Here is a 25115-nt window from a genome sequence, read left to right on the forward strand (position 1 = left end):
AAGAATAAAGAAATAAATCAATTAGGACTCAGAGGTTTTTTACTTTTGATTTCAGAAGTATAAGTCCTGTAGGGGAGACTAGCTTTTGAACATACATTTATTGAAAGTTTTCTGCACTCTTTCTCCATGATTAATTTATTGCAACAATGAAAGTTTAGTGATGTGGATCGTTCATTTAACTTTGTCTTCCCTCCAATTAATGAGACTGAAAATCCATCCCTCTTTCTTTAAAGCCTAAACTAACATAATTCAACAATAGGCCAACTTTGAAAAATGTGTACTTAAAAGTAGTAGATGTTATCTTCTTTTAATTGATATTGCTCTAAAATCAGAATTATAATTTATGGACTATGAACTTTCACTGGATTCTAAATGAAATATACATTCTCAAAGACAACATTTTAGATCTGGAAAGAAATAAAATTCAAGTAATTCTTACCACTTCAGTTCAGCTAATAAGTTCCAAGAGTTTTTCACCTGTCAAGACACTGCTGACTTTATCTGCTAACACTCTTCCTCCAGAAGATTTACAGCTAAATCTCAGCCAGTTTTTTTCTTTTTTGAGAAAAGTTTCAAAAATGGTCAAATGTGGAAGCCTTATTAATAATAATAATAAAACTTTGTTTAAAATCACATGGCCTAAGATGGCATCACCTTAGACATTGTTGCCATGATAGCTCTGACAGCATTCCTGATCAGTAAACTGAGGCACTGAGCATTCATGGAGGGGTCCAAGCTGAAAGAGTAGCCATGAATGTTCATTTCCACTATAAGCTTGTGCCCTCACTCTTTGATGAGTGAAAAAGTTCATTTTCAGTATCATTCATAGTTATAATGAAGCAGTGTCCCCTCCTCCAGTGGAATTCATCCAAGGCCCAAATTTTTATGATCTTCTGTCAGACCAAGGCTGTGTTTATCATATGTTACACAACATGAATGCAATGCAAAGGAGCTGAAGGGAGATTATTTTCACTATGTTCATGTTTATATACAATGCAGTAATGCAGACAATGTTTTTCTTTAAATGTAACTTCCCATGGAGATAATGTGAATACATCTACAAAGTGATGTTATAGTAAGATTTTATTTAGTCAGTTATTGAACAAGTGAAAAAAAATTATGTATGTCAAAATATGTAACTTGCTTCTTATGATGAAAGTTTCAGTAGACTTAATTGGGATAGTATAGCTGTTATAGAAAACTGCTGCATATAAATGAATAGAAATTTGACAGATGTTCCATTGGGGACCTCACCATTTTTCAGTACAGATTGCTTATCAGCCCAGCTAAACCACTTATCAGAAATTCACAGAGGACACAATTGCTATTCTAGCTCTCCACAAATATGATTAGCAATGCCATCTTACTTGCTTATTACAGTTTTACAGCAGTGCTGGCAAGTTCTTTAAAACAACGTTATCATCCTATTTACTTGAAGCTTGTTCTAGTGTCCTTGGTTTCTGGGTGATGATAAAAGCTACTTACTTTGCTAAAATAAATTTCTTCTGTATGCGATGTGTCCATATCAACAGCATAAATATGGTCCCTGTAAACAAAAGCAAAGAATAGGAAGTCAAATGGAGTAGTCAGACAGTTAATTTTCTATAAAAGAGCTATCTATCACAAGATAATCCATAATCCATTAAAAAAAAATCAGAGGTCTTACCAGAAGACATTACTGGCAGTATCTCCTGCTTCTCCCACAAAAGCATTTTCACATATAAACTGTTTGCCTTCCCATTAAGAGAAAAAAAGAAAAGTGCTACAGAACTTCAAAGTAAGATTCTTTCCCAAAAGCAATTATTTGAACAAATGAGATTTGGGAAAGTAGATGAGTCTCACATGATTTTTTGCTCTATCAGTCCTACAGCAGATGCCACAATCTAGCATGCAGATGTTTTACTGTATCCTGAAATCAGCTACAATAGCTTTTAGGCACTCTTTGCCAGCTTCCTGGGCTGGATGTCACTGTGCCACATTTAGCCATTAACAGTTAAAAAGAGGTGAACCTGTCCTCTCTCCTCTCCCTTTTAAATATGTGTTTCACCTTAGCTGTTACAATTTGATTGACAATATGGTAGACAAAAGGCTGACAGACACAAAACTATTCCCAGAAATTATTCTTCTCCTCACACACTGCTGGCCAAACTAAACTGTAAAATATTTATCTGAAAAAAGTTCACACTTTTTTTCTTTCCTATTTTCCGGAGCACCTGTCTCTCTCTACAATTAGCTGCCAATCTATTATTGGAAACAGAAAATAGACACAGCTAATCAGGTAAAGAGATACTTTTAGACATTTTCTTCCATGTAAGCTGAGAAAAAGGACAGCTCTTTATAGAACCCAAAAGTTGAAAAAACCCACCAACCCAAATCATTGTAGTAACCAGCACATCAAATTGAGACTGAGATCTCATTTTTCCTTGAAATAAAATTTAATTTTTTTCAACATGCAAAAAGCTGTACAGCTGACATTTGATCCACAGCATTGGAGGGTCTGCTGAATGCAGAATACAGGCTCTTTCCATTTTAGAAATCTCTGCTCTCAAGGTTAGCTTCATATTTATTGGGTTTTCGGAAAGTAGTGCTAGTCTCTTTAACTAAGGCAAACACAGAATACTGCTACAAGAGAAATAAACAACAATTCTCTCAGGTGAAGAAAAGAGGCAGCATTGTGGTAGGGAACCGGCTTTGAAAATTTGTCTTCTATGGAGCTTGAGGCTGTTTGCTTTTTAAGGTGCCAAATCGAGGAGTTGATGGGTTTTCCTCTCTTCCAGATTCTAAAACCAGAGCTGTCATTTACTTACAAGATTGGTTTAATACTTAAATTTATTATTTGCCTGACTTCAGTGACAGAGCAGTGGTCAGGGCTGGTTCTGGAATAAAATTACCTATTAGCAATAGGTAATTGGTATTGGCAATTAGCAATAGGTAACAATATCAGCTTCATAGATTCCATCATGGTTCCCTTTCTGTGTGCATTGCTCTTTACTCCTATCACTCCTGCTATATAAAAGTGGGGGAAAAAAATCTCCTGAATTGCAAATGAGGTGCGGGTGAACCTCTAAAACCCTTCTTCCGGCACAGCTCTTGATTTTATTCATCAGCCTCGCTTTCCAGAGGTTACAATTTTTTTCATTTTCAACAAGACAATTAGAAAATACAATGGTGGTACTCAGAAAGAGCAGAGTTGTTTAGTTCTACCTCAATAAAACAGTCTTTAGAGGACTTACTTTCTGGTTCAAGGAAAAGTTCAAATGAAACTCCGATGCTAAGTTATGGGATTGTTGGAAGGAAGGTTAGCATCAGGAAAATTACATATCATTTTCTCATGCCACAGATGAAACACAGTTACTGACAGTGTCACTAGAGAGGAAAAAAGCTGTCAGATTTGGGGGAGGGCTCCCTAATCACAGAAAATGTGGGATTGTTCTCATTCTTTTTTTCCCACTGCTTCCCAACTCCTACTTTCTACGAGCCGTGGTATGTGTACAGTTTACTGCTAATTAAGTTATTCTAACACAAATTTACTTAATCCTAGAGCTTCCGTTTTTCCCACCTCCAGTCAGCAGAACTGAGTTTTGTTGCCATGGCATAATCTTGTCGAGGAAGGGAATTTAAATAATGCCACTGGCTGTGCATGACCCTTGGCACTCTGAGCATGGTTTGGAAACACGTAACTGCAAAGGATGGAGCCATCCTATACCCTGCTCCACGCCTGTTTGGTTCACACACAGGAGGAGTGGCAGATAATGTGAACAAAAGCTGCCACTGCATGAAACAATGGGAGAAGGAGACACAGCAAACCCAGAAAATGATGTGTGTGCCTGGGTGTGGGTGAGTGAGAGAGAGATGGGGAGGGAGTACCCTTCCCACAAGAAAAAAGATGACAGAGCTAGCCCTTAGCAAGCCTGTTCAGACAGTAAAGCTTTATGGCCTTTGGCTGATTTATATTGGCTGTGTATTTCTGCCTGATAGCATGAAAAAATGCCTTTGTGAAGTGACACAAAACTTTATTTGGTAATAGATAATACAGGAGTTGTGTATCCCTTATGACAAAATAAGTAGTGGACTGACAGAAATTTTGTTCTATGCCAGTTGATCATTAATAAAATAAAAGCAGTTCTCAAATCTGAGTTAGCCTTTTTAGTGGACTGAAACTGTCTGCAAAAGTCAACACTGGATTTTCTAAAACAAGCAAACAAAAAAACTCCCCAGCCTAAACACAACAGCCCTAAAAAAAATGCTCAGTATTTGTTTTGTTTTTCAGATAATGGGGTAAAACATAAACTCAGGATTGCTGTATTTCAATGCATTAAAAAAGCATGAAAGCAGTATCTCATATAATAGCCCAAAGATTTATTTAGCTACAGTTTTCAATGAATGTTGTTACAAAACTCTTTGACAAACACATTTGCTTGTGTACAAATTTGCTTCCAATCTCTAGATTTACTGCTGCCTTTGAAAGAAATGCAGTATTTGAATTACAAACTTTCATTCACACTAGATACTGAAGGATGACTTATTTTCTGAAGTTTGTTACTTAAAGATAAGAATTACCTCTGAATTTCCATTTGTATCACATAGTCTTGTCAGCCCTGGAAGAACTTTATTCAGTAACATGGAGTGGGGAAAGAATATGTCAAAGAGGTTTTGAATTACTGAAGGAAAAAAAGTGCAAGAAGATTTTTTTCATGCCTGTGTAAGTACAAAACAGATTAGGTCTTTATTCTTTTTTGTAGGTCACAAGATCCTAGGACCATATAAGCACTCTCATTATAGCAAGTTGTTTTATACAAATGAGGAAGAATGCATATTCACATACTAGTACATGTTATCCCCCAAATATTAGCATTCTTCATATAATTTGTGCATGCAGTGGTTTCATATCCCAAAACTGCTCACCGGGTTTTCCTGCTCTAATGCCAGTTGCTTGGGCACTGAGGCAGTCTAACTGCGTCAGTCACAGTCTGGGAACAAACTAAGAAAACCGCAAAGCAAAATCTGCAAAGAGGATTTACCACCACCTTACTGCAAATAATTTCCTAATTTAAAGGAAAACAAATAAGGAAAGCAGAGGGAGCTCAGTCACGAAAAGGAGGAAATCCTGCCACCACCTTTCAAACCTATTCAACCCTCTGCCCTGCCCCACTCATTATGCCACTAAAAACAGCAAAAATACCTCGGAACTCAGGCATAGCACAGGATTTTGCCACTTGCCACAGGGCTGACCTCTCCTTGTGCCCTATGACCACCACCACTGCAGCTCCTGTGGAAGGATACTTGCTCTCTGCCTGGACTCGATGCAAGGTCTTGCCATGAGAGCCCTGAGCTCTGCCACCCAGACCCCATGCAGCATGGGATATACAAGGAGCCTGGAAAGCTGCAATTAGCCAGAGCAGATGCCATGGCAGGCCAATGGAACAGGTGTGTTCTAGCAGCCAGGGACATGACTCTGAAAGTGTAACTCAGTGACTGTGCTGGTGTAATGCAATTACCAATTATGTGGTCCGCATGGAGATTGACGGACAGCTTTCCCCCACAGGACACATCCGACCACCCAAGAGATGGGGAGTGGCTGTTTGAGAAGAAAGGCAGGCAGCTCCCAGAGGCTGCCAAGGGCTTTGCACACAGGGCTGGTGGTGAGAGGCTGCCTGTTCAGCAGCTGTTCCCCTTCACTCTTGGCCATCCCACCCACCACTTCTCCCATCTGCAGCAACAGCCTGGTTATATGTGACACATGCAGAAAGATGTGTATTTTCCAACAGAGGACCAGAAAACAGGCAGGAAACAAGCTACTACTTGAGAGGCAGTTTGCAGGGAGGTCCCAAACATGATCTGGGTTCAAGAGCTCCTAAACTGGACTACCCATCCTTGCAAATCTGGACCACCCAGCCTTGCTAATCTGGACCCATCTTGCACTCATTCTGCATCTCTCATGTAATTCCCACTCTAAGATCATCAATCTTCTTTGCTAACAACAGGTAGGGATGTGAAGTGTTAATATAGGATGTCTGCCAGGTTGGCAGCTGTCTGATGGGTGTAGGCCCGCTGAGACTGACAGTGCAAGCTCAGCTAGGCAAACTGAACGGGTGGCTCTATTTGCAATTTTTATAAAAAGATGTGCTCATTTCTGCACAGCATAGCTCTCCAAAAAAGTCAAGACACTAAATTCAATTAACCTTGAGGAAGCATGTTTAGTTCTTTTTTTGTGTCTTACGATATCAAAAACATGCCTAAATCAACAAAATTACATTCTAATAATTCTTATCAAAAAATACTTATGTGCACAGAAGAATTATTCTCTAAAATTTGTCATTATTGGTGCGCACAAGTGGAATAAAATGATGAGGATGGAATTCCTTTTCCATGGAACTAAATTATATTTCTGGCAACTTCCCTCTTGCAGATCTCAGAGGAAGGCAGGGGCATGTAGTCCTAAAGCACAGGTGTAACACATCACAAAACTTTAGCTGATAATCTAGCAAGGTTTCTAATATGTCTTACTAAAAGGCTGCAAAACTCTCTCTGAGTGCAAGACAATCCTAAAAATAATGTGTCCATCAGAGACGAACTCAGAATATTCCTTGTCTTCTCCTCCTCCTCTTAAAGAAGTAAGAGAGGAGTGGTGAAGCAGGAGGATACTGACCTAGCAGCAATGTAGAGGGTCCTGTTCACGACCAGGACAAGCTGGATGTCCAACCGGTGCCTCTGTGTGGTGTTCTGCCCTGGTTTGTGACCCACAAACACCGGATACTGTCTTGTATCTGTAAGAAGGAAAAAAATCAGCAGGGTCAAAAGAGAGTAACAAACTGAAATGGTGCTAGATGAATCATCATGGGGCCCAGCTATAGCTAAAACCTGTGGTTTCTGTTCTGCCCTGGAAGCACAGACTGGAGCTGGCAGGCATGAGCACAAAGAGCCAGAGAGTTCTTCAATGTTACAGTGTCTGCAGCTGCAAAGAAGAAAGTCACCACCTTTGTAGAAGACAAACCTGTGAATTTTTTAAGCATAAAGCTGTTCTGGAGCTCTTTGCACACAGGTACATGGCACTTTCTTGCAGTTCTTCTTTCACTGCTTGCAGAGCTTAAATTCTTGCTCCTGACTGCTAAAGCATGCCTGTCAGGATGAAGCTTTATACAGTGGCCAATCAATCACCACAATGACTGGATTGGTAGCGGCTAAAACAAAAGGTTTGGCCCTTGCTGGTTCAAACTGCCAGTTCCCTGGGTTTTCTACAGGACTCGACTGCTGTCACAGAACAGCCGCAGGGTTTTCTGAGAACTGGTGGGAAATCACCACTTGAACTTTATGAAGTGAAAGTCACTGCACATTATTTTGGCAACCAGTCTGATATTCCAGTCCTTCTGGCATCTGGGCAGCAATACTGATTGGAATCCCTACTCTGAGCTTATGCTATCAACAGGTCAGCTTCTCCCCCTCCAGTTCTACCAGTCAGCAAGAGTATTTACTGTCTATTCCCATCTTTTTTTTTTTTTTTGGTGAGAACTCAGCACACACAGGGTGTTCCACTGCTCCTTAGATGGGTGTACAACCTAACAACAGTGAACACTTCCGATCAAGGGCCACTTCACATTCATGTGTATCACATGATCGATACATCTAGATACACAAACAAGGAGCTAATTAAGTAAATAAAATGACAGAAGACAGGAGGAGGATAATCCTCTGATGAGCATTATCACAGCAGTTATACAGAGCTGACTAGCAGCTAGCTATGGTTTTTCCCCATTAATATGCTTTCCCAGAAAACTGCAGCTCTTTGGGGGAGTCCATTTCTTCAGAAACTCATCTGCTGCTTTAGTATTCTTAGCTATTGTCTTCTAAAAGCATTGCACCTGTTAAGCTTGATCAAAGTATTGGTTCACAGCATGACTTCAGCAGAGAACCTCAAAGAGTCATGTGCCACAAAGTCTGGTGATAAAACTGGATAGAAAAAGGAACTTCTCACCAAACCAGGTGCTGACAACACTAATAAATAAATTAAGACACCAGGCAGGATTTACATTCAGAAGCTTAATCCTTCTGATCATGTCCTGCACGCAAAATGCCAAGTTTTATTGTATTGTTTATTGGCTGTTTTCTGCTCAGTACTCTTTCCTCTGTAATTCATGGATCTAGAACAAACAAGGGGCATTCATGTCCACTTCAGCATGCCATGCTGCAGAGGAAAAATTAACCCGTGTTCTATTTCTCCAAAAGCATCAAGCCTAGCAAATTTTTACAGGAATGATTAGCACTGCCCTTCTGGAGGGTGAAAATGTCAGTGCTGAAGTGGCCACACTTAGCCATGTTTCACCTGGGGCTGCTTCAGAGCAGTTCTTCCCTGTTGTTGTATCCCAGAGATCTATTAGCATTTGCAGCACATCAGGTGTGTCCTGGAGTCTTGTCTTTCAGAATAAAAGACAAGGTAAGTTTTTGGGTAAGTTTTAAGGTCATTGCAAAGCACAGTATACACGGACAATTTAAAAACCAGATTCCTGAACAAAAAAAGAGTTGAACACAAGCCTGCTCTTGGCTGACTTGCTACTCCCTGGCACACTTTTAGGGGCCCAGATGCTAAAGACTTCCTTATAAACATCTGAAACTTTGGGACTTTGAAGAATTTTCATTGCCATTATCACAATTGAGATGAGGCAAATGAGTAAGAATCAGTTAAGTCAAGCCTGATGTCCACTGTAAGATACACAGAAAGCTCTCCACCTGTTTAGGCAGCAGATCTCAGTATGCAGCTGTTGGTGTTACATTAGATTTTGGAGAGTTTGCCAATCTCTACTGGTAAGAAAGGAGAGACCTTCTGTCATACAAGATTCTTTGCCTTGACTTGGTTTTTAGCTGCTTCAATTCCATCTTAGGAAAAAAAATGTCTAATGCTTAAGCAGAATCCATTTAAGCTTAAAGAAGTTAAATTATTTGTATTAGATTAACAAAGAATAAGACTATGTGAAAAAGTCCTGTTCCTATCTTAGTACCTGAGAATGTAAATTGGCTGATATGGGAGAAATCAAGAAAAAACAACTTTATCCACTGCAACTGTATTTAAGTAGTGTTGATTTGAAGTCCCCTGATAAGTACTACATTAAGTCCTCTGGCCCCTTATACTTACAGTTGCCATGCGAAATACTGATAGGCTCAGAATCTTCTGGGAAACCAGCCCCAACGAAGTGTAGCAGTGTGAAATATAGCAGCAAGGCTTCTGACCTCATAGTAGTTCAGCTGTGAGGCTTCACTTCTTCACTTCACCCTGTGGAAGGCAAACAAGAGTTTAAGCACCTTCAGGTGGATCAGAGCTTTAAAGAGTCTGAGAAAAGAGAGGAAGCTTTTCTCCTCAGGCCTCTCACTATACCTGAGGAGATGCTGTGTTTCTAAGCAGAAACTGCCCTGCAAAGCCGGTTATTCTTCTGCTCATGCCCTAGCAGGGCAACATCTTGCTTGAGGACAGAGTTAAGGACCTGTGTGTTACAAAAAATTTTCTGCTGCTGATGTTTGTATGTAATAAAGACGCTTCATCTCCTGCACTGATCGATGGCTGACAAGAAATATTTTGAAGAAATATTTTATTTTCCCTTTCTTTGGTTTACATAATTATATGATGACACGATGACACACACCATAAATAAAAAAAAAACCCTCACATTACTTTATTCTAGTTAAAAAGAGATTAAGAGTTATACTACATTCATATATACTATTCATACCCTGCAGAGTTGTGAATCAAGTGAAGAAACACTGATAGAGCTTGATGGAGCATACAGAACATGCCATTGGGCTTTACCATAAAAATACGTGCCCATAAATTTAGGTGTCATAAAACCAATACTCCAACTTTTGATAAAATAAGGAAGAAAATAACTGTCTAAATCCAGCAATTTTTTCCCTGTGTTCCACTAATGCATTCACTCATTCATTCAGATTTCATGTACAAAAATATCCCTAAATATTTAAGATAAAAGAAACCCCTGGGGCCTTTGGATACAGTGAAAAAAACCAGCACATAATACAATAAATACTTCATAATTCCCAGGCAAATTTCACAGAGACATTGATCTGTAGGGGAAATCAGTGCAAAAGTGGGGTTTTCTTTTCATCCCTTCCAGAGTTTCAAACCTTTGATGCTGCCTGCCAAAGATTCGTTTTGAACAAAGCTATTTTACAGTGGTCTGTCAGTCATTCAAAATTTATGGGCAGAAAGTCAAACTTCATAACCTACATAGTCTTTGAAACTTAATTTGGCAAACAAAGTGCTAACTTGCCTTTCTGCAGCACTATTTAATATTAGATACCTGAGTCTCCTTTCTTGATGCCAAAAAAAGCATTAGCAAGTCTTAAACATTGGATTCCTAATTTTCTAACCAATAGAAAAATGTCATATTAATTAATTTGCCTCATCAGATATTTGCTTTCAAATAACATTTCAGTTGCTATAAATGGTTTGGAGTGGGGGATCTGTTGCAGCGTGATAGAGTCCATAAGGACTGCTGATTTATTACACTCTCTGCCTTAGTCTATTATTATTTCAACACAAAAATTGGAATTTTGGCTGATTCTCTATTTCCATTAACAAAATAACTGAGAGACCTAGTTAGACCAAAAATAGGAAAAAACAAATGTAAGGCAGTGACTGACAACTGAACAAAGTTTCAGATAGATAGTGAAGGACAAAAATAGCAAGAATAAATGCAATACAATGCAGACACTGCCTGTCTATTAAAACTTATAGAACAATGCATACTAAAAGATAGTCCATACAAGCCCCAATAGAAGTTTTTCCATCTAGCACTGGTTAAGCCAATAGCTGTGTATGATTAATGACACAGCTATATCTGCCTGCAGACTCTTTATGCATTTCCTCCATTTGTCTTTCTTGTCACCTCTTGCATTTTCTCTTGACTGTTAGCTCTCTGGGGTAGAACCTGTTTCTTTCTACTTCTTGTCATTTGGGGCCCTTTGGAATGCCCAAAGAAGAAATAAGCAGCAGAGGTAAATAATAGGTTTGGAAAAACTGTTCCCTTCTAAAGGGATACATACACATTAAAGGGGCTAATTCCTTTATCTCTATACAATTTTTCAGAATGTCACTTTGCTGGGTAAAAAATTTTGCCCTTTTAAGTACACAGCAAAATGGCAAAATGAAATTCCTTACTAAACAAAGTGACTGAAATTGCTACAATCCAATGTACAAATCTTTTCTGAAATGTACACGAGGAACAGCAGTTTAATGGGAAGAACTCAGGAAGCAATCCCATTCTTCCACTTACACCATAGTAATCTACAGTATCAGTCTGCAGGCTAACAATCTAAACCACTTGGTTCACAGTGAGACTCCAGAGCATAAGAATAGATGCTTTCTGTTACTCCCTATCATCACGAAATCCACCATCTAACAACGTGCACGCTGTGAGGAAAGCACCACAGTACTGCAGACACAGATCTGCCACTCCCCTTTAGAGCCTAAAAAACTTGCCCCTTGGGTAATTCTGCACCATCAGCCTCTACTTCTCATTCAGACTTGTGTACAGTGTGGGAGACAGCTTCCAGGAAAATGAACAAGGCCCAGCATGCTTACTTTGTGATTTCATGCACATGCTGCATATTGGGCCAGATCTGCTTTCTTTTACCTGGGAAAAAAACCCAAACTGACAAATGAATTGACATAGATTGGTAGGTTTATAAGCATATGAAATTCTCTCTCCTTTTTAAGGGGATTCTTCTGGAGAAGAAAAGAAGGAGAAGAGAGGAAAAATGAATAATTCTCTGTTGCTCTGATGCCAACATAGTCGTTCAAATTGACAAAATGTGTATGTAAAATATCTGCTTTGACATGTCAATAATTCAAGTGAACTATACGTGTATCAGTGTCTGTGTCAATAAATTAAAAGTGAGGAGAACTAAATTGCATCCAAAGGCAGCTTTTTTCCAGAGGTAGTTATTCAAACATATTGTCACTTTTCCAGTTCTTACAAAAGCAGAAAGAGCCATACTGTTTCAGTGGAATTTCAGAAAAGTGCTGATTCAAGAAGGTCACACTTATTTTTAGGACAATTTTCACTCTGGTTGGGATTGATTGTTGCCCCTGGGATTGATGCAAATGTTCTCACTTGCAACTGTGCTGAAACTACTTTTGTTCAAAAGTGCTTGTGAATACAGCGTCTGATGAAGAGTAGTTAGACAGTGATGCCAAGTGAGTACAGCACTGTTTCAAAATAAAAGTTTTGCAAACATCCATGAAGAACTCTCCATCTTTCATGCAGAGATCTGAACTGCAATTCAATCTGGTCTGCACTAAGCCATACTGGTTGAGAGAGAACTGGGCCTGAGAACTCCAGTTCTCCTGGTTCAAAACATTGTTACTCTCACTGAAGGAAGCTACTGGTGACAAGAAGAGTAAACCTTGGTAGTCTTTTATCATCAAGCATGCTATTAAAATACATCCCTGCAAATATTTAAGAGCATGTTCTATAATCTATGTCTAATCCAGTGACTTGTAGGCATTGAATTGGCACAGTAGATTAGATTTCTTCCAAGCTTCTAAAAAATCCACAAATAATTTGCTTTTTGCTTTCCTAAACCAAGGAATATATGAATATTTTGGAACAAACATTGGTGCTCTGATTCATCTTTCTGAAACTGATGTTTCAAATACCTATGTAAGACATCTTGTTGTGGCCACTTCTGTGTTCCCTCCTTTTTGTTGCATTATAATTAAATATAAACAAACCACATGATCTCTTAATGCATATAGAAATCAAAGTTTAGCCTTCTAAGGTGGAATAGGTTTCTCTGTTTGTACACTTTAGCCCAAAGATGAATCACTTCTAAGTAGGATGTTTGGATACAAGATAGTTGCTATTACTGTTATTTTTACTTAGTCAAAGCCTATGTATACATATACATACATATACATTAACGTACACATATACATACACATACACATATACATTACCACCCACATATACATACTTGACATAGGATCATTTACTTTTGTAAAATTCATGCTGTTGGCATGAAGGAGTTTCTGAAGCTAAGAAAGAAATGATCATTTCAAAACAAGGAGAAAAGTCTAATTTTACTTTGCCAAGTCCTTTCCACAATGGCTATCCATGGCTATTCAAGCCAACAAGAAGCCACCATGATGAGCTTTGCTTTTTGCTGTCTGATATTTTAGCTTTTACAGCAGTCTGTGTGGAAATGCATACAGAATATTTGCTTGGCTAAGGAAATAATTATGTGGCTACTGCCACAATACCCTGGTAGGCAGGTTATTTTATCTACAGCTTGTTTGTTCCAGAAGGGTTACACAATCCAATGAAAAATCTGAATGGAAAAGCAAACTTCCTGATAAACTCCATAAAAGTGCAAGGGCAGATTCAATCCGGAGAACAAATTCAACAGCAACAGCAATGACTGAAAAGGCACATCTCTAATGAAAGGGATGCTCTTCCATGTTAGAAAACCTCCCATCTTGTTGCTTCAACGTCACTGTTCATTCAACTAATCCCAGTATAACTCCAAGAAAAATTAAAGTATGCAACCATGCCAGAATTTTCCCATGGCACAGTAAGACTGCTCTATAATGAATAGATCTTGTTCTATTCATTTATTACAAAACTTTTTTCTACCATGGTGGGTTGTGTTCATACACAACAGCTGCACTTCAATCCACAAATTATGAAGCTTAATGTAAGAATCACCAGACAAAATTCCATGGTCTGTGTAATGCATGAAGCAAGGCCAGAAAAATTACTGGCCCTAAAAACCTGTGACTGTCTTCAACAAACTCTTTCATTTCTACAAATATGTAGAAATAATTTATTCTTCAAAAAGACAGTCCAGCAAGAAGAAACAGAATTTAACCAAACATTGAGGAAACTAAAAAGTAAAGCCAGATGAATTTGAACTACTGTATAAGGAAAAATGCACAACAGGGAAAGCAGCAGCCTACATGAACTGGTCCTGGAAATACTCAGCAAATAGCCCTTAGAATCATAACCAGCAAAAGCAAAACTACCATTAAAAAGCAGGGAAGAAACTGATTTGAGTTTTATAACAGAGGTTAAATGATTGGAGATTCTTCTGTGGTAAGAGATTTAAAGGCACACAGGTGATTTAGGAGCCCAAGTCCTACTCCATTGTCTCATCAAAAGACACTCACAGAACAAGCTCTGCCTTTACATAAAAAGCATGTATTGATCTACACAGCACATGTAGATCAGTAGCACAGCACAACCAGTTGGCCAACCTGCCTGCTGTTCTCTGCTATGGTACAGATTTGCCATGAGATATTGGCAAACATCCTTCAACTCCTTTGGCTAAATTTAAATTTGGCTAATTTTCCTTTGGAAATCTCTGAGTGGAAAACACTGTCACTGCTATTTACCCTTTTAAATTCTCAGTTTCTACTAAGTGAAAGACAAGAGTTCCGTGCAAGTCAAAGGAAGGAATCAGGAATAATGCAACAACAAAAACAAAAGAGAGGAATACAACCTGAAGGCTGCAGCTCCCAGAAAATGAGGAAAGTTAGGCTGGCACCAGCAGAGCCGTTCAGGAGAGTTATCTTTTGTCTATGCCTGCCTGTGTGGTGTGTTAGCTGCTGCTCAGCCACCTCGCATGGCTGCACCAGGCAGCAGAAGGGCTCATGCAAAATGCCTGGTCTGAGTGGTGCCAAGGGGATCAGACAGATGTGAGTGAACAGAAGCTCAGCGGGTGCTTGGAAAGCTCAGGAGAGATGAGACACAAGTGGCTATCAGCAAGACGCAGCACGGAGTGCCAGACACTGGAACTTAATTGGCAATGGCAGGGCACTGCCTGGGATGGACAGCTTTTTCAGCCATGCTGTCCTTTCTCTACCAATTGCTACTCAGTCACCTGAATGGTGGTGCAGGTGGCTGCAGAGACTCAATGCCAGCTCTATGCCCATCATCACTCCCAATTTCCAACATCTTTTCGTGACTGATGGTGCAGCCATCATTCATCTTTCCTCTCCTGTTCTGCTCCTGTTGTCTCTACAGCTGGCCATACATTTCATGTGGCCAAAAAAGCACTCTTGCACTCCAGGTAGCTGACCTTTATGCCAGAGAGACTGGAGCAAGAAGGCATTGGGGTAATCACCTGTACTCCTTCAGATCTCATGGTAACAAGGAGTTGCTCCTGAACACTGGTGAGGGGAGTGAGGCAGTGACCAAGGCAAGCCCACACCTTTCTGGCACTGTGGACCCTAAATTATGTGTATGAAGCACAACTCTCTCTCATTTGTGCATACCAAAAAGTTCTCCCTGACTATAAGAGGACTGCATGGGTACCCTTTGCTATACACACTTTACTAGCATTTTAATTGGATTCAGTACTGCTTACTCATTGCCCAGCTGCTGTGGGCTGCATGCCAGGCATGATGATCAGGCCCAAGGGAAAGACACCAGTAAGAGCAATTTTGCTTCATATAGTAAACAACAGTACCTACCTTCATTATAAAGAATAACATGAACTTCATTACAAGTTTAATGAAACACAGATACACAGGCCATGCAGATTTTCTCACAAAGACTTGCAAAAATGCATCTAAAATAAAATTTCTGCCCAAATACAAAGTATTTTCAAGCAAGTTTCAGGGGTAATTGTTTTTTTGTTCAGGTTTATGCAAACCTGAATCTATACCAACTTTTCTCTCCTCTCACTTGCACCTTTACAAGGCCATACCTCCCACAATAATGTCACCTATGATATGTGGCATCACTACCTCTTGCCTCAGTAAGCGATAAACCGAAAAGATCTGGAAAATCCCCAGGCAGCAGTGATGAGCCTCAGCCTGTCGAATGGGAGTAGCAGGTGTCAAGTCAGTAGGCAAAACTCAGCATGCTTAATGCTGGCAACCTGTCAAGATCCACATTGTTGCTCCCTCCACTGTAGTGCAAAAATAAAATGCAAAGAACAAATGGAGGCCTAAATAGAAGAAACTCTCTTCTGACCTGAGTGAGACATCTCTGATGACTGCAGTGTTAATAGGATGCTGCTGTTCAGAGGGGAAACAGTCAGAAGGAAGATGAACATCTCCAGATGGAATTAGAAGCATCTCAAGCCTATCGATTTTGGTTGTAACCTTTACTATAAAGAGTCCACAGGGGCCTCATCAGCCACCTGTTCAGTGATATTTGCATTGAAATATAGAGCCAACACAAATGAGAAAATGGCCACAGTTCCTTACTAAAGCATCTGCTCTAGCAAGATGCATCTATCTATGCATCACCATCAGCAGCACAAGTACAGGTTTTAAAGGAAGGGGTAATGTAGTGGCACTAGCTCTCTCAAACGGCTCTGAAATAACAAATGCTCCATTTGTCATAATGTTGGTGGTGATAGTAGTGATATTATATCATGCAATATTTCACTTTCTAATAATTGCTCAGTTTTATACTGAAATCAAGCCTGCCAAAACTGGGAGGAAAGCCATCTGTGCCTGGAGGATGACTGCCAGAAACATTTGCAATTTTATTTTGGGGTTATAAACCTGCAGAATGGAACAAAGGCAATGCCTAAATAACTCCTTTCACTCAACACCCCCAATCATATAGAGCAATAGACCTAACTCTGGAAGAGCTTGGTCAGTCATTACAAAGATATCTTTCTTATTTTTAAAAGTCTCACTCATTTAAGAGATAAAAATAGCTCTATTGATTATTTGTGGGACTTCAGCAAAACTCTGTCAAGTTTCTGAATTGATCTGAGAGCTAAATGTAGCAATCACTGCCTTTTGAAAGGAAAGAACACCATCTCTAATATATACTTTGCTGTTTCATCTTGGCATGCTTAATAGAAAACAGCTACAGTACCAGCAATGCCATTACTCTCTCCAACACTCATTTTGCCTGGGAAATATCAGCGCCAGTCAACTCACCTTCTATTCCCTCATCTGATAGATGGAATAAAAATTTTGTAACTGCAGATGACCCAAACACATGAGAAAAATGTGTCCTTCCTTTGTTTTCTTCTCCTTTTGGACAGCAAAGGCAAAACACCAAGTCTGGTATGTTTTCACAACATTTACAAATGTCACTGATTAGAATATAGACACAGCCCTGCAGGCATTGTCTCAGCTGCCACATGAACATTGCAAGGGCATGTAGAGACAGGACAAGGGGAAATGGCTTCCGACTGGGAGGGTGCTTAGGCACTGGAATAAGTTGCCCAAAGAAATTGTTGAGGTTCCATTGCTGGAAGTGCTCAGTGTCAGGTTGGATGGTCCTTTGAGCAACCTGGTCTAGCAGAAGATGTCCTTGCAAGGTATTGAAAGTAAATAATACTTAAGGCCCCTTCCAACCTAAACAATTTCTTGATTCTGTGATTTTGATATCCCCATGTTTAAAGCTTGGTGTAATCACAAGTAACTCTCCTTTGTTTTTTGTTAATGCAAGAAACACTCAAGCACTTAAATATGAGCCCCAGCTGTATTCTTCAGGACATTTGTCCATTCACTTGAAATTGAAGTGTCCATGTTTTAACATGATGAAACAGTAGAAAATGAAAATCATCATATTTAAGTCAGCTGTTAACCAGAGCACATTGTTTAGCTGCTGTGCAATTTGGTCAGTTCTGCCCCTAAATCCATTTATGCAAAAATCAACCCATTAACCTGCCTTGGAGAGAAATAGCAAATCTTGTCAGGTAATTTTTTCAAATGGCAACTAATCAACTTTGTCATGAAGTGGTTTGACACCACATTAAACTACATACTAAAATGTGAATGAAATCTATTGTAGCACTTAAAATATTCAAGATTATTATCATTTACATGATAATAACTCCAGCAGTGGACAACAGACGACCTGAAAATGACAGTCACCACTGCAGAGTGCACCAATTGTTCCACACTGCAACAGTTTAGTCATGGCAGGAGAACTCAGGCCAAGCCTCAGCATCATATTCTGGGCAGGGATGCTTAGCACAAGGACACAGTGTGGACAAGCAATCTGAGCTATGATAGGCAAAAAAAGGGAAAGGCTTTTTCTCCCGGAAACCTGGCAAAGTATTCAAGAAAAATTATGTTTTCCCCTGACAGATTAAAAAAAATAAACAAAAACAGATAAGAAAATACCTCTATATGTATTTATAATTTTAGCCCCTAATTTGTTTATGAATTAATTATGTCAAGTCTCTCTATGCTTTACAGAAAAGTATTAAAGAAAAGCATGAAATAGACTACTACAAAAATGCAAAATGTCAAAAAATTAAGGATGCCCACAAAACAAATGTAATCCCTAGGGGAAAATATTAAAATAGCTGTGGATAGACACAGGTAGAAGGAAAAACCAGAAGCCTCTGAGTACTACGAAAACCAAAATTAACTGAGAACATTGCCTCTCAGCACCACCTCTGAAATGTCCCTCCCTCAGACAACCATCCACTCCTGCATGCCTATACAGTGACAGACATTCACCCAAATTTCAAAGTTTCAGATCACAGGAAAGGTTTTCCTGTTAAAACTTTAGAGCAATTTCATAGATCTCTATCTTTGATGATTACTGTTCATTGCCAATTTTTTTTTGCTGGTATTTTTAGAAGCTTTAAAATAATAGAATAAATCTGACTCTGAGACAGAAAATCTGTGTAGTTTGGTTTTCCTCTGAGAAGAGCATGATGCTTACAACAATCCTAGATTGTAGCACCTGCAGTTTGCTAATAATTGCTAGTTGCAAGTCGAGTGTAGAGCAAAGCGAAAGGTGACCACTTGCACAAGGTGTATGGGGGGTTGTTGCATACCACAGAAACTGTGATTTCGTTATTTGGTTCAATGCATACCACCTCTGGTATGATGGTAAGTCTGTGAGGAGTACGCATGCTGTCTCTGAGGAGGAGGATGGTGGTAGACCTTTGGCTATAGGGTGGTGGTAGAAATCCTGCAGGAATACGTCAGGGAAAAGGACGTGTATGGAACTGTAGAGAACCTGTCACATGTTGCCTTCTAATTGCTTTGTCGTGCTGGAGAGGTGGAGTCCATCCTCATGGCTGCGCCAGTCCGTAGAAACGTACTGGGTGGGCAGTGGTTCTCCTGGATGGTAGGGAGACCTGGACGCTGCGATGGACCACTTGCTGTCCTCGCGCTGGCCTTGTCATGCTCCGCTGTCCATTTCCCGGACGATGCTGCTGGTGTTGATAGGTATTCCTGCATGGAGCTCTCGGAAACTGGGCGTTATGGTGAAAGGTGTTCTCTGATCGCCAATGAGGACAGTTCCCTTGAATGTGTCCAATTTGTCCGCAATTGAAGCAACGGGTGTTACTCAGATTTAACATTGCCTCCCCTACCCCCTTGCTAACCTCTAGTGCCACTGTATGTTCCATAGAGGACGCTTTTGAGCATGCTTCCATCATTTGAGCAATGGTGGGTTCAGGGTCTTGAGGCAATGCTCGAAGCACGTTTCTGCATTGGCATTTGACATTGCCATTGTTCTGAGAAGGTTATCTCTAGCTTTGACATTGTCGATTTGCCTTTCAATGGCTTCTCTAAGTCTGTCAATAAATTTTATGAATGTCTCCTCCGGCCCTTGTATCACAGATGCAAAGTTCTGAAGGGGGGTTGTACCATCCGGGATTTTTAAAACTGCAACTTTACCAGCATCGCAAATTTCATCTAACAATACGTTAGGCAACAATATCTGATCTTCCGGTTTGTTAAATTCCCCCTCTCCAGCGAGGGCTTCAAGTCCCTCAGCACCTTCTCCCAAAACCTGTGTTAGGTTGTATTTTTTAAGAAGAGGTTTTAATAGCTTTTTCCAATGAATCTTCCATAATAGGAGTTCCGTGGGAGATAGTAAGGCCTTGGCAATGTACCGCAAATCATGTGGAATTAGTGTATGTTCTGAAAATGTAAGGTCCAAAACGTTCTTAAAGAACGGTGAATTACGCCCATAATCTTCGGCAGCTTTCCGCAGTTCTTTCACTTCAATGTATGGTAGTCGCTCCCACTTTGGTTCCTTTCTCCTCTTTACAATTACCGGTGCCGCGAATGGTCCTAGATCCCTAGTGAGATCCAGGTTCTCATCCATAATGGCCTCTGCCCTAATCCAGGCCCAGCCCCCACCTGACTTGATGGTAGTTTGGGGTTCGTCGCTGTCCTCATCTTCGTCTGAGGATGAGGCAGGACGGGCTAGGCACGGAGTCTCTCCCTTACCAGTGGGTCTCGGTGTTGAGAGACCCGACAGGCCAAGATGGCCTACTTCTGGTTCCGGTAGCGTGGGAACCGGAAGTGGCAGGAGAGGGGGTGTGGTCTGGCCCACCCACCAGGGCGTGGCCTTCTTGTAGACCTGTCCCACCCACAAGGGGCCCACACAGGGGTGTGGTCAGGGAGGCAGAAGGGGAGGGTCCCGACGACATGGAAGTCGACGCGATGATAAGGGGTTGACCAGATGCAGGGGCGGCACTTGATGATGGAGGGAGTGGCGATGGAGTGGCGGGAACCCGAGGGGACGACGTAAGAGGGAAAGCGCCATTTTGTAGGGTCTGATGATCGACCATGTGGCCGTTGCCATTTTGCGTGATTGACCCCTTATTAAAACTATCATGAGAACTGGGATTATAACCGATATCAGGGGTTTTTGGAGTAAGGGATTGGGTAGAGCTTGTACTGGGGTGGCCAGTCCCAGCACAAGAGAGGGACAGAGTGGGACGGGAAGCAGCAGGGAGACGGCAGCAACCCTGTGCCTTTTGACAGTATCTGTCTCCCGACCCACCCTTAGGGGAAGTGGGGTAAGGACTGGGGAGGGAGGAATGAGGGGTAGGAGAACTAGGGACCCAATTCTCCCCTTTTGATTTAAGTAAATTAATAATTGAATCATAGATAGGAAAATAACGACCCACCTTAAAATTCCCCGCTACTTTTAAATCGTAAATATGTCTCCCAACTTTTCCCCAGAACAATAAAGATAGAGCATCTTCCTTAGTAATGTATGGAAAATGCTCAAAAACAAAATTAACAAAGGATTTTAATTCCCTTTTCTTAAAAGAAATGTTTCCCAGGATAAGGGTAGATTTAACTTGGGAATAAAACTCCTGTCTCGCTGGGGATAGGTGATTGCCCATTATTTCCCACAGCAAGTAAAATCCCAACCAAAGCAAATGAGAAAAGAAAAGCAAAGGGCCTGTGTCAGCTGCTATTGTAAAGCAGCAAAATTCACCACACAAAGACACAGGTGAAAAGAAAGCCTTGGGAGGGCAGTGGAGTCCTGCCAGTCCTGTAAGGTCCAAAGCTTCCCCTGAAGCCAAAGGATGGGACTTGTACAGGTTGTCAGCAGGACCAGGAAGCAGAGATCTTCTTAGATAGAAGTAAAACTGTTCCTGGGACAAGGTCCGAACGACGCTTAATTCCTGAAGATCCGGGTCACAGATCCGAGTACTTCGAAGAGACGTTTGCACTGGCCAGGGAAGTGGTGAGGTGTTCGGGCGCCAAGTGTCGGGCCGCCCCAGGATCTGGTCCAGCGGGGTAGCCCCACAACTGGCTAATCCACAGGTGCCCAGATATAGATTGCTCCACCGGAGGACGAAAAGACGCAGAGAAACAGGCTCTGAGAGTGCCCAGGGAAGGAGGGGCCAGGGTTTATAACAGTGGAGGAAGGGGAGTGGTTGGGGTACAAACGATCCAATAGGGAAGAGGTTAAGGGGAGGAACAAGGATGGGGTGACATGAACAGAACCAATGAGGGAACAGGAAAGGAGTGGTCTCACAGAAGGAACCAATGAGGGTAACGAGAACCAAGAACTTTCTAGAATGGGGGAGTAGAACAGTGGTTGATTGGCATAAATCAGAAAGGGTACAGCCTTTGATAGACAAGTCCCCTTAAACATGTGCAACCTCCCATGGTAGTGCAGGGGCCCCTTGCACAGTGGAGGATTCTGAGCTTTGTTGTGTCTAGATTCATGCCCAATAAATTCCCAAGTTTTAAATAATATAAAATCCAAGCAGCTTTATGGACAAGTTAATACTAGAAAGTATCCTCAAGAATGCCCTTTGAGTAAAGAGATCACCTCAGTATGCCAACATGACATATTTTCCACTTTCCTCTTCATTCCACCACTTCACAGTTATGAGGAAGACAGAAGGCATAGCAAGAAGTCAACAGATACCTAAGAAATATACTATTTCCAGGATAGTGCTCAGATAAGTGGTACTGTATGTCACCATGGGCATAATTACTGTAATTCAGTGTATTTTAAGGGAAAATGCTAAATGCAGATATAATCAATAAACCACTGAATATAAAAATCACAATTCCTGTAACTAATAGAATAGTTCAAGATAATTTTAATTACCAAGGGTGTATTATTGAGAGGAAACATCAAGTATCTGCTGTGATTGCATAGGCAAACTTAAAATTGGGTCAGAAAAAGTAAGAAAAGAGATTATAGTTAGAGTAAGATGAGTCCCTGCACCACAGAAATACACTACTGACACACATTCACCCACATACTGAAGAATACAAGCATCCTTACACATTTGTTCACACCTGCTTCTTAGTGCAGTGTGAGGGAATTAGAGCAGCATAGAAAAGGAAGTCAAAGCAGCATTGACAAATGCCTGTAGTACAAGTTACAAAAGCAGTAGCTGTTATTATTTGCATTGCTTCTTTGGACAAGCTATGGAGAAAAAGGTTCAGTGTAGCAAGAGAGAACAAGCCCACTGAGTATGACTGCCTGAATGGGACATGATGGATGAGCTTCCTTGCAGATAGGAAAAGCCTCTAATCCATTCTCCAGCTCACTGCTAGAACGAGGCAAAGTCATTCTCTTCTTCTGCGGGTCTGCCTTTTCGATACCACGTGCAGGGTTTTGCAAAGGACAATCCAGACTGCCACAAAGATGAGACTGCAGGCTGTTTCCAGGTCCCACACTAGGGCAGGCTCAGCTATGCAGCCCAAAGCCCTGAAGCAAGACAAAGATGTTTCTATATTGCTTGTGCTTCCTATGGCTATTTTAGGAATGATTGCATGCATTCAGGTTCCAACAACGAATAGTGAGAGACACAGGAAGAGAAGTCATTTTCACTGCACCATCGCTCAGCTAATGACTGAAACTGAAACACTTCTAATACTCCAGATAATTCTATGGAGCAGAAAAAACCTGCTCTGTGTGTAACAGACAGATTTCAAACATCATCCCAGCAATACAATAACATCCATCAGCATCAGGATGGGAAGACCCTTGCTCTGGCATTCACTGATGAAAGTTTGACACTAACCAAAATACCACAGCTTTCTCAGACAACCAAGGACCTGTTCCCAAACCTCCTCCTCCCCCACACCCTGCAACTTCAGCCTGTAATGGTGGGTGACACAGGAAAAGCAATGATTCATTAACTGACTGCATCTAAGTGAATTCAGCAAAACTTCTTCATGAGTAGTAACACAAAGTTAAGGGTTTTTAACATGTCTGCCAGGTGTTTTTTTAACCCAAAAGAATCCTTCTTGGCTTGCCCAAGAGAACTGAAATTCCTGTGCAGGAACAAGGAAGATGACTGCATAGCTGACGATCCACTGCTGTTATTTCTTACTCTGCAGTTCTGCTGCTCATGTGATTTATATAAAATGCTGCAGAGAGAGTTTCCACTAACTGTAGGTTGGCCTCCATAATGTGGACATTGAACTGATCAGCTGCCAGGAGCTGATCTACAGCCAAGAACAAATTCCTGCCAGCATTTAGAAGGAAAAAATTGCACAAAAAACATTAGCCCAGAGAATCAAATGAGACTTAACGCTGTATGCATGGACTATGCTGAAGTCACTAGAAAAGTCTGAGGAGATCCAGAGAGGCATTGAGGTGCGATGTTCTCATCTGGACTCCAAATTATCTTCACCCCCAAGCCCACAAGCATGTCCCATGCCTTACAGGCTGTGCTTCCCTGCACAGTCACAGAACAGTGGCTATCCAGCTTGCAGCACAGTCACACAGCAGTTACAACTAAAGGGCATTGGCTTGTTTATGTTTACACCAGTGAAAGTGCTGACACTGACATCTGCTAGATTGTGGAGCACTGATTCCCGCTGGACTTCAGTAAGACCTGTAGCTGCTGTACAGCTTGTACGATCTACGTCAGCTCACGCATGAGGTTGCTTTACCTATTTATAAGCCTTCCAATTATAGAGAATTACATATATTTAACACTTTTGCTTTCACATAAAGTTACACATACTTGGATGAGGACTCAGTTAAATTCTCCTAACTTTACATGGGTATTGGGCAAAGTCTCCCATCTAATTTTAGGAAATGGAAATAACCACATCCAAATTCCCTGTGGAATTTGAGGTTATATTTAATCTTTTTTTAAAAAAATTTCTTTTGGTTTGCATTCTTACTCTCTTAGAGAAAGCAAAGCAGATAGTCTTGATCATGTTCTACTGTATTTCCTTTTGTTATCATTTTCCTGTGAGTAATCCAACATAGAATTATTTTTCTGTGGTAAACATAACGACACCAGCTTGAAGTATAAGAGATTCTTTGCAAAAGTGCCCCTATATTCAACATACACTTATGGAAAAGTCAATTTTGCACTGTCTGTGACCATATATATTCAAAATTTCTGGTATCCTGAACAACACCACCAATAATGCCAAAAAAGTGTATTATGTGTATTATTGATGACTCAATAATAATAGATTTTTTGGGAAGTCTTCTCTCAATGACTTGCTGCAACAAAGAGATCTGAAGAATACATTTTCAGGCACTTCCTCTCTTCTGATGGAAAAAATGTATCTTTGAAAGAAAGCACTTAAGCAACAAAATATTTTCTGGAAGTTTTGAAGGACCCTGTTACCTGATACCTCGGGTTTGTTAGCACCAGCTTTTCTTAGACATCAACCATAGAGCAACCTGCATGAGACAGACCAGACCTTCTAAATGCCTTGACAAAACTTTCAGGAAGGAAAAAGACCTTTACTTAGTTCACTTACCAGAAAGCTATGCTTCCTGCATGTGATGTCAGAAAAAGTCAGCCACAGAACAAACAGCACTCTGAGAACATGCCAAAGAAAAATTTATTTTAAAACCCCCAACACATGAATATTGAGTCTGTTCTCACATGTTCAAAGCACAGAAGAAAAAAGGTGTGAATTTACTGAT

General features: G+C 40.6%; 1 protein-coding gene across 4 annotated transcripts in view; it reads right to left on the minus strand.

Moving 5' to 3' along the window:
• The window catches only part of SEMA6A (semaphorin 6A), a 128986-nt gene that overhangs the window by 58301 nt on the left and 45570 nt on the right, over window positions 1–25115 (minus strand). For all 4 annotated transcript variants that reach the window (XM_068176438.1, XM_068176437.1, XM_068176435.1 and 1 more), the window contains exons 2-4: window positions 9128–9265; window positions 6650–6767; window positions 1486–1546 (exon numbers count right to left, since the gene is read on the minus strand). In XM_068176438.1, the coding sequence (XP_068032539.1) occupies window positions 1486–1546; window positions 6650–6767; window positions 9128–9227 (279 nt within the window). In that variant the 5' untranslated portion in view covers window positions 9228–9265. The remainder of the gene's footprint in view (window positions 1–1485; window positions 1547–6649; window positions 6768–9127; window positions 9266–25115) is intronic.

This window comes from Anomalospiza imberbis, chromosome Z, assembly GCF_031753505.1.
Source record: "Anomalospiza imberbis isolate Cuckoo-Finch-1a 21T00152 chromosome Z, ASM3175350v1, whole genome shotgun sequence".
NCBI lineage: Eukaryota > Metazoa > Chordata > Aves > Passeriformes > Viduidae > Anomalospiza > Anomalospiza imberbis.